The 10,521-nt window shown below is 37.8% G+C and overlaps 1 protein-coding gene across 1 annotated transcript; it reads right to left on the bottom strand.

Annotated features, from left to right (window-relative positions):
* LOC109215922 lies at positions 6,686-8,273 on the bottom strand. Its single transcript, XM_019380046.1, has 4 exons — positions 8,014-8,273; positions 7,176-7,953; positions 7,058-7,102; positions 6,686-6,730 (listed from the first exon to the last, which is right to left on the bottom strand). Exons 1-4 carry the CDS (start codon positions 8,271-8,273, stop codon positions 6,686-6,688), a joined length of 1,128 nt encoding a protein of 375 aa, XP_019235591.1.

The following is a 10,521-nucleotide window of genomic DNA, read 5'->3' as shown; positions in this document are numbered from 1 at the left end:
TGAAGCGTGTGAGGCTAATAGAAGAGAAAGAAGAAGTTAAGGGATGATCTACAATGAAAATGCAGACCCCTTTTATAGGCATTTGAATGCCCTGCCGACGTAAGCAGTTACGTCATAAGAAAAGAATTCAACCTGCCGACATAAGCACTTACATCATAAGAAAAGAATTTAACCTGCCGATGTAAGCACTTACGTCATAAGAAAAGAATTCAAAGATGAATTCTCCGCCTATCATTTTTCTTCTCCTTTTGACTTTTCTTTCTTTTGTTTTGTCTACTTTTCTTTCTTTTACGTACAACAACAGATTTGCTCCTATCACATATATACAACTGTCCCTCAAGCGATGAATGCGATACATACCAGGGTTGATGAAGCTATCAAAGCGAACCTTACAAATCTTTGCCAATCTGACTAACGTTGCCAAAATACAGATGATACAATCCGGAGTACGCTCCAGGAAGCACTCCCACGATAAACAATTTTTGGGTTGATCTGCAGGCACTTCTTCTTCTCTAGAGGGCAATGCGGTTGACTAACGAGGAATTTTTCATTGTATGCCAACTTTCTTTCTATTTTTGTCGGTATGGCTTCATAGAAAAAAAAAACAAGGTATTTGGATTTTGACAGAAGGAAATATTACTGCATATGATAACATAAGCTTGGTAAAAATAGAATAATATTACCAGAATAAAGTAACCGCTCCCAAAAGCTTAGCTGAGTGCCACTCTGAAATGCAGAAGGTTTTCCAGCCATCAAGCTCAAAAGGGATTCGTCATCATCACCATAAAACTTTGCCCGGGCCAAACCTGGATAATGTCGGACTAGAGCTAACAACACATCTGTTATACGACTAAACAAGTCATTCTTCTGAAAATTATCTGATCATAGTTAGCTAAGTTGTAAATAATTGTAAGTGTAGAGTATATATTCATACATGGTAGTAGTGAATACAGTAGCTCGTCATGCCATATATGCTCTTATTTGGTACCTTAAAGTCTAACTTTTACCTTTAAATTAACCTCCAAGGAGTCAACAACAACAACATTAACAACGACCTAGTAAAATCCCACAAAGTGGGGTCTGGGAAGGGTAGTGTGTACACAGACCTTACCCCTATGGGGCAGAGAGTCTGTTTCTGATAGACCCTCGGCTCAGGAAGACGGAAACAAAACAAGAAGAGACAATTTATCAGTATCGTCAACAGAAACCATAGAAATAGTAACATCATAAAAACCATAAAACAGATGACATGCAATAACAATAACCAATAATTAAGGCCCGGAGCTATGATAAACAGAAAGGATAGCATGGACTCAACATTAACCACTAGCCGTCTAAGATCAACCCTATTAAACCAGCCTCATCCCGGTATGAAGTAGAAAAAGCTCGACTACTCTTTAGCCTCCAAGGAGTCATTTGGTTCAAAACTAGGTTATATTGGGATTTTAGCCAAAAACATAATCTTAGAATTATAACCAAGATAAGTTAACCCACCCTACCGTTAATATGGGATAGATAATTTTACAATTGTGGTATAAAATGTATCATAGCTTTAGCTAATAGCCTCAACAAACCTAGTAATCACAAATTTTATACCAGAATAATCCGCTTAATCCTTCCAACCCAAACTAAACATCCCCTAACTATAATCAAAAGTAGATTGATAAAATTGGATATTTTTTCTCAAATTAATTGAACACGTGAAATCCATCCAGTTCACTTTGGAGCTCCATTAATATAGAAAAAATACAAGACAATTTGCTAAATGCAATATTATAAATGGACCCAAGTCTAACAAAAGGTAAAATTGAGCAATTACAGATTATATAGAGACAGATTTGGACCCTTTTCCCAACCAAAAAAAAAAAAAAACAAGAAAAAAGGAAAGCAAAGCAACAAAATTTTCTTTCTCTCTTCTAGTACACAGTATTTTCACACCATCAAATAACTTAAATACCAACTACAAGTCATCAGTGGTAGCGCAAAAAGTTTATACACTAAATCTAAGAAAGTATTCCATCTGTTCATTTTATATGACATACTTTTTTTCTTAGTCTATTTTTATATTTGAAAAAAAACATTAAACCTTCAATTTTAACAGTAATGACATGATTTTATAGTCATACAACTGTTTATGGCATATTTTAGACACAAAGTTCAAAAGTTTATTGTTGTTTCTTAAACTACATGCCCACCCAAATACTGTCATGTTACTCACAAGTGGCGCAGCCACATAGATGGAAGGGTGGTCAACTGAACAAATTATATTGTGTATATAAAAAATTATATTGTGGATATAGGTCAAACAATATTTTTATATAAACAGGCAGCCCGGTGCATTAAGCTCCCGTTATGTGCGGGGTCCGGGGAAGGGCCGGACCACAAGAGTCTATTGTACGCAGCCTTACCTTGCATTTCTGCGAGAGACCGTTTCCACGGCTTGAACTCGTGACCTCCTGGTCACATGGCAGCAACTTTACCAGTTACGTCAAGGCTCCCCTTCAAACAATATTTTTTATATGTGTATATTAAATTTTAAACACCCTTCGAAAAATCGATGTTACTCACATAAAATGATATGAGGGAGTAGTATATATATGTCTCACCGTTAAAACCAGCCACTACTAGCAGATTCAGAAAGAGGGACGCAGTACATAGTTTAGTTGGTGGGAAGCCTTCCATCTTTTTGGCCATTTCGCCAATCAAAAGTAAAACCAAATGCTTGTGACCATATCTGGTGGCTTCAATGATAGGATATGACCCAACTGTATCTTTTGGAGCTTCAGATGATGCTTCATCCCATCGAAGAAAATTCCCCGCTGCTTCATAATTGCCAACCATTGCAGCCATACAAAGAGGTGTATGACCATCTTTGTTACGTATTGTCAGCACAGAGAAATCAATACTGGGATTATGATTTAAATAGCAAAACCATTTTCCAGCACCAACAAGTACGTGAAGGGCAGTATCGCCATTTCCTGTTATCTTCATAGATAAGGATCTTGAAACGGCTGCATTAGGTCCTAAACCTGGCCAGAGAAGTTGAGCTTCTCTTATAAAACTACTGTACTCGCCCCTCTGTGCTGCACGGTATAAGGGCAAGCATTTCCACTGCTGCTCCTTCTCGCTTCTGCTTGTGTCGTCATTTGATTCACGGACAAAGATATTTTAATTTTGGAATTTACAGTTAGACCTATCTATAACAGCATTCCTATATAACAACACTTCACTATAAAAGCCAAGTTTTTTCCGGAACCGATTTTCATGTTATATTATAATATATGTTCTCTATAATAACATTATCTATAACATCCAAAGATATTCGGAACAAACGAAGCTGCTATAGTGTTAGAATAGGAAGAGAGATTTATGGAATTTTCTGTACACTTGTCCTATTTGTATTAGCCTAAATATAACTACCTATAACAGTCTATTATTCCTTTTCTAGAAGCATCTATTTATGTACAGCTGTATGCATAAAATTAACAGGTGTGCTAACACTAATCTGGCGGCTGTGGTTTAATCCATCAAGCTTGTGATCAATGTCCCTGATGCAGCTACGTGTATCACCCTTCTCCACACACATAAGTCTTACACATTTCGATATATCCGATGAGTTTGTCTGAGACTCTTCTTCTTTCTTCTTTTGTTCTAAAACTTCTTCTTTCTTCTTCCGATCTTCTTCTTTGATCAAAATCGATGCAGCTTGTGACCTGTGTTTTCTTACATCCCCTCTCAAGTTGGAGGGTATAGAAATTACCCCCAACTTGGTAACAACTGAGTGATGAGAAGGGCCAGAAAGAGATTTGGTAAATATATCGGCAAGCTGTGAAGCAGAAGGAATATATGAGAGTGAGATGAGGCTGGAAAGATACTGTTGACGGACGAAATGACGGTCCAACTCGACATGTTTCGTCCGTTCGTGAAACACTAGGTTTCGAGCGATGTGAATCGCCGATTTACTGTCAGAGAGTACAGGAACCGACAATAATGGTGTAATAGAGAGGTATTCAAAAAGGCGAGTGCGCCAAGTGAGCTCTGCAACAACACGTCTCATGGATTTGTACTCTGCCTCGGTTGATGATAGAGAAAGGGAAGCATGTTTCTTTGATTTCCATGAAACAAGGGAACCACCAAAAGAAATGTAAAATCTACTAACAGAACGTCGAGTTTCCGGGCAAAAGGCCCAATATGCATCAGAGAAAGCAAGTAATTTGAGAGAAGGTGCTGAGTTGAAGAAATCCCTTGCCCTGGGTCAGATTTAAGGTAGCGGAGAACATGTATAGCAGCAATATAATGGGAAAGTCTAGGACTTTGCATAAATTGGCTAAGTTTGAGTACAGCAAATGATAAATAGGGACTCGTATGAGTTAAATAATTCAGTTTGCCAACAAGGTGCCGATAAACAGTAGGATTTGGAAGAAGAGGACCATGATCTGCATAAAGCTTGGTAGAAGGCTCAAGAGGGAAGCCACAGTAGAAAAATCAGAGACATCAAACTCACGCAACAAATCCGTGTAAATTTTCTTTGACAAACAATGATCCCTTGTTTTTCTCTGATAATCTCCATACCTAGGAAATAATGTAGATTTCCCAAATTTTTGACTTTGAATTCTGTATGGAGAAAAGTTTTGATAGCTGCAATTTCTGGTAGATTATCTCCACTGATGAGAATGTCATCCACATAGACGGCTATAATAGAAATAAGATTCCTGTCTTTCTTGAAAAATAGGGAGTAATCATTTAATGAAGCAGTATACCCTTTGAAACTCAAAGCACCAGCAAGTCGAGCATACCATTGCCATGACGCTTGCTTTAGGCCATATAGGGACTTTCTAAGTAGACAGACATAGTTGGGACTTGGTGGGCATAGTCCAGCTGGAAACTTCATGTAAACCTCCTCTTGGAGAGTTCCATGGAGAAATGCATTACTTACATCCAATTGATGAATTTGCCAGCCCTTTTTGGCTGCAATTGCCAGTAGACACCTTATGGTGGTCATATTGACCACTGGTGAGAAAGTCTCGCTGTAATCTATGTCTTCTTGTTGAATGTCTCCTCTGACCACCAAACGTGCCTTGAGTCTTTCTATTATCCCATCAGAGTTATGCTTTACCTTGTACACCCATTTGCAAGGTAAGGCTTTCTTTCCAAAGGGCAGTAAAACCTCATCCTATGTGTGATTGGCCTTTAAGGCTTCAATCTCTAAGTCCGTGGCTTTCTTCCAACCAGGGTCCAAAGAGGCTTGAGAATAGCTGCAAGGTTCTGAGATTTATGAAATTAAATTCATGATATGCTGATTTTGAGGTGATAGAGCTCCAAAAGAACAGACCTGAGGTTTAGGAGGAAGAGCTAGACAAGAGTCAGCTAAATCAGTTAGAAAGACATGACTGCACACATAGTCATTAAGATGGCTTGGCAATCTGGATTCCCTAAAGGACTTCTAAGCACTGGTGTGTTATGGGATTCAAATGTAGCTGGTCTAGGTGATGAATCAACTCCAGGATAGATAGGTGAGGTAGGATTGTGAGAATTGATATTGCTGCTAGGTGATGAGTGAAGAGAAGGAGATTGAGGTGTATTTGTGGTAGGTGAATGAAATGACTCAGTACTAGATTCTGGAGGTTGAGGAATGGTGTTACTATCTTGGGGAGAGGACAAAGGAAAGATAGTATCTGGGGATGAAGAAGAATTAGATGTGAATGGGTACTTGTCTTCATAAAAATGAACATCTCTAGACACAATTATTCTCTTGGTATTTAATTCCAATAATTTGTATCCCTTCTGTCCTTAGGGATATCCCAAGAAAACACAAGCTGTTGCCCTTGGGTCAAACTTTCCTTCCATTAGATAAGGTAGAGGCATAACACAAACAACCAAAAGTCATGAGATTGGTATAATCGGGTGGTTGGTTGAAGATTATAAAATATGGTGTCCTACCTTTAAGAACTTTAGATGGTAGCCTATTAATCAAATGCAGTTAACAAACATTCTCCCCAATAAATAATAGGAACCTTGGATTGAAATAATAGAGCCCTAAATTTTCAGCAAGTGTCTATGTTTCCTCTCAACAATCCCATTTTGTTGAGGAGTTGCTACACAAGATGTTTGGTAAAGAATCCCTTGAGAATGAAGGAAAGCAGACTCTTGAGTCCCTTTTCCAAGCTCAAAAACATTATCTGTTCTCAGCTTTTGAACTTTAACACCAAGTTGTCTTTCAATCATAACCAAAAAAATTTCAAGACTCCAAAGGCATTGCTCTTGGTGCTCAAAAGAAAAGTCCAAGTTCCTCTACTAAAGTCATCTACCACAGTTAAGAAATACTTGAAGCCATTATGAGTAGTGACCTTGTAAGGACCCCATATATCCACATGTATTAATTCAAATGCTCTCTTAGATTTAATCTCACTTAAAGGAAAAGGACTTTTAGTTTGCTTAGCTTGAGGACAGATATCACAGAAACATTCAGTATTAGAAGGAAAAGAGATAAAATTGAGATGTCTCATTGATGAAAAGGGAAATGCCCCAATCTACAATGCCAAAGACTTACATCAAAAATTGCATTTGCAGTAAAAGGAAAAGAAACTGGAACTTGATTAAAAACATTCTGTTTTGAAGATGAAACTACAAAGTCTTTAGACCTATCCTTAAAATTGGTAGAATTAGGCTCCAATAGGTATAATCCCTATCTTGCTTCACCAAAAACTTGAGCCCTCTTCAGTAAAGAGGCCTGCAACAGACATTTCCCAGAAGAGAATGAGAGAATGCAGAAAAATTGTGAACAAAACCTGTTAACTGATAAGAAATTATACCTGAAACTAGGGACATGAAGAACATTTTCTAAGACATAATTAGGTAGAATAGAAATCCTCCCTATGTGAGTGACAAATACTTTAAAGGAATTAGGAAGATTTATGTCTAAAGGAACAGCTAAGGGGAGACAAAGAAATGAAAGCATTTGAATCAAAACACATGTGTTCTGAAGCCCCTGAATCTATAATCCAAGTTCTTGAATTAAAAACTAAGAAACATGATCCAGAATATTTGATAACAGTACCGGCCACAGTATTTGCATTGATTTCTGAATTTGAACTGCCTGTATCTGCAATTTTGACTTGCTTGATCAGTTAAATTAGATGAGAAAACTGATCCTTTGATAGATGTTGATTCATCACCTCCTGTTGGTTGTTGTTGTCTTCTGCTTGTTCCCCTGAAATGACAACATTGCTTCTGATTCCACCTTGAGTTGTTCTTGGATTTGTAAACTCAAAATTATCTGGGAACCCTATGATTCTGTAACAATCATCCACTGTGTGTCCTGTTTTCTTGCAATAAGTACAAGAAACATTAGGATTAAACCTAGTTCTCTTTCCCTTAGGATTTGGTGATTTCTGTGGTGCATATCCAGATCTTGGGGCTGGGGCAACATTGTTGTTCCTTTGAAATTGTCCTGAGCTCTTTTGTTTTCCATTTCTTAGTGAGAAGTTACCTTGACTAGTGAAATTTGCCTGACTTACCACCATGAAAGATGAAGCATCAGTAGAAATGAGAGGATTAGCATATACCTCTCTCTGATTTTCATCTTGTAAAACCAGTGAATAAGCATGATTGATGTTAGGTAAAGGACTCATCATTAGAATGTTTCCCCTGGCTTGTCCATATGCTTCATTCAGTCCCATGAAGAATTGAATGAGCCTTTCATCCTCTTGTGACTTTTCCAGCATCTTTTTACCCTCACAAATGCATGTACATGTGCATTTCACATTAGAGTTCAGTGAGTCCAATTCATCCCATAGTCGTTTGAGTCTAGTGAAATAAGATGCTATGTCATTTGTTCCCTGAGATAATCCTGATAATTCCTTTTGCAGATGGCACAATTTGGCACCATTGGATTGGCCAAATCTGTGTTCTAAGCTAATCCACAGATCTCTAGCAGAATTGGAGTATATGACACTGTCTCCAATATCTTTGGACAAAGAGTTTAGTAGTCAGGATGTAACCATATCATTGCACCTTGACCAAGGTTGATAGTCCTTGGAAGTGATAGGAGGAGGTGCAACTGTTACATTGATGAAGCCCGCCTTATTTTTGGCTGAAATGGCTATGAGAATGAATCTCTTCCATCCTTGAAAACCTTTCCCATCAAAGACAGCATTGACGAGGCTCATTCCTGGAGCATCAGAAGAATGAAGGAAGAATGGGTGATTGAGATCAACGTTGATCCCATTTCCAGACGAGGTTTGAGCTGGAGGAGTATCAGTAGAGTCAGGCATGATGAAAGGTGTAGATGACTGATGAAGATGATTTCAGAATACCCAAAATCGAGCTAGATTTTCTCTGATACCATGTTAGAATAGGAAGAGAGATTTATGGAATTTTATGTACACTTGTCCTATTTGTATTAGCCTAAATATAACTACCTATAACAGCCTATTATTCCTTTTCTAGAAGCATCTATTTATGTACAGCTGTATGCATAAAATTAACAGGTGTGCTAACACTAATCTGACGGTTGTGGTTTAATCCATCAAGCTTGTGATCAATGTCCCTGATGCAGCCACGTGTATCACCCTTCTCCACACACATAAGTCTTAGACATTTCGATATATCCGATGAGTTTGTCTGAGACTCTTCTTCTTTCTTCTTTTATTCTGAAACTTCTTCTTTCTTCTTCCGATCTTCTTCTTTGATCAAAATCGATGCAGCTTGTGACCTGTGTTTTTTTACATATAGAGAGGTTTGACGGTATATATACATTTTTTTTTTTGTCTCGAGCTTTTTGTTTTCACTTTTAAACCTTCGACATTTTGGCGATGGCAATTGAAAAGGACTTATGGTGGGGGTGGGGAGGGGGTAATATTATCATTCTGATAACTTTATCCAGATATAACTATGTGGAATAAATAATACTCCCTCCGTTTCAATTTAGATGATATAGTTTGACTTGGCACAAAATTTAAGGGGAAAAAAGAAGATTTTTTAAATATGTGGTCCTAAAAGTTAAAGGGGTAAAAGCTTTGTGGGTTCATGTATTTGTGTGGCTATAGAAGCTTCTCATTAAGGGTAAAGTTGTAAGAGAACACAGGTCTTCATCGAACTTTCTCAAAGAAGAAGAAAGGAACTTGAATTAATTTTGTGGATATATGGGGACCCTATAAAGTCACTACACATAATGGTTTCAAGTATTTCTTAACTGTGGTAGATGATTATAGTAGAGGAACTTGGACTTTCCTTTTAAGAACCAAGAGCAATGCTTTTGGAGTCTTGAAGAATTTTTTAGTTATGGTTGAAAGGCAATTTGGTGTTAAAGTTCAAAAACTGAGAACAGATAATTCTTTTGAACTTGGAAAAGGGACTAAAGAGTCTGCTTTCCTTCATTCTCACGGGATTCTTCACCAAACATCTTGTGTAGCTACTCCTCAACAAAATGGGATTGTTGAGAGAAAACATAGATATTTGTTGGAAATTGCTAGGGCACTACTATTTCAATCCAAGGTTCCCATTGTTTATTGGGGAGAATGCTTGTTGACTGCCACTCATTTGATCAATAGATTGCCTTCTAAGGTTCTTAAAAGAAGGACATCCTATTCTGTACTTTTTAACCAACCACCTGATTTTACCAATCTCAAGACTTTTGGTTGTTTGTGCTATGCTTCTACTATATCTAATGGAAGGGATAAGTTTGATCCAAGAGCCACAGCTTGTGTTTTCTTGGGATATCCTTTAGGACAGAAGGGATACAAATTATTAAAATTGGATTCCAAAAGAATAATTGTCTACAGAGATGTCCATTTTTATGAAAACAAGTACCCTTTTATATCTAATCCTTCACCTCCAAATACTATTTTTCCCTTGTCTTCTTCCCAAGATAGTACCACTGTCCTTCATCCTTCAGAATCTAGTTCTGAGCCATCTCATTCACCTACCACAACTACATTTCAATCTCCCTCTCACCCAACATCACCTAGCACCAATGTCACTCCTCACAATCCTACATCACCTATTTCCCCTGGAATTGATTCATCACTAGTTCATCCCTTACCTAGACCAACTGTATCTACCCCACATAACACACCAGTGCTTAGAAGATCATCTAGAGAATCCAAATTGCCCAATCATCTTAATGATTATGTGTGCATTCATATTTTTCTAACTGACTCTTGTCTTGCTCTTCCCTCTTAGCCTTAAGCCTGCTCTTTTAGAGCTTTGTCACCTCAAAATCAGCACCTCATACATTCAATTTCAGAAATTTCAGAACCTAGCAGCTATTCTCAAGCCTCTTTGGACCAAGACTGGCAGAAAGCCATGGACTTAGAGATTGAGGCCTTAAAGTCCAACCATACATGGGATGAAGTTTTGCTACCTACTGGAAAAAAGGCTCTACCTTGTAAGTTGGCGTACAAGGTTAAGCATAACTCCGATGGGACAATAGAAAGACTTAAAGCACGTTTGGTAGTTAGAGGAGATATTCAACAAGAAGGCATAGATTACAGTGAAACCTTTTCACAGGTGGTCAAGATG

The sequence above is a fragment of the Nicotiana attenuata genome, chromosome 2, assembly GCF_001879085.1.
Source record: "Nicotiana attenuata strain UT chromosome 2, NIATTr2, whole genome shotgun sequence".
Taxonomy (NCBI): Eukaryota; Viridiplantae; Streptophyta; class Magnoliopsida; order Solanales; family Solanaceae; genus Nicotiana; species Nicotiana attenuata.
Note: the sequence above shows the minus strand (reverse complement) of the source record. Positions and strands in the feature narration are given on the sequence as shown.

What these genes read in the sequence shown, in the direction of transcription:
- LOC109215922 (XM_019380046.1), bottom strand. Translation starts at nt 8,273, where the DNA reads ATGCCTGACTCTACTGATACTCCTCCAGCTCAAACCTCGTCTGGAAAT. An exon ending in GACTATCAACCTTGGTCAAG is followed by an intron (nt 7,954 to 8,013) that starts GTGCAATGATAT and finishes TATTGGAGACAG; the next exon opens with TGTCATATACTCCAATTCTG. An exon ending in ACAACAACAACCAACAGGAG is followed by an intron (nt 7,103 to 7,175) that starts GTGATGAATCAA and finishes TCAAAATTGCAG; the next exon opens with ATACAGGCAGTTCAAATTCA.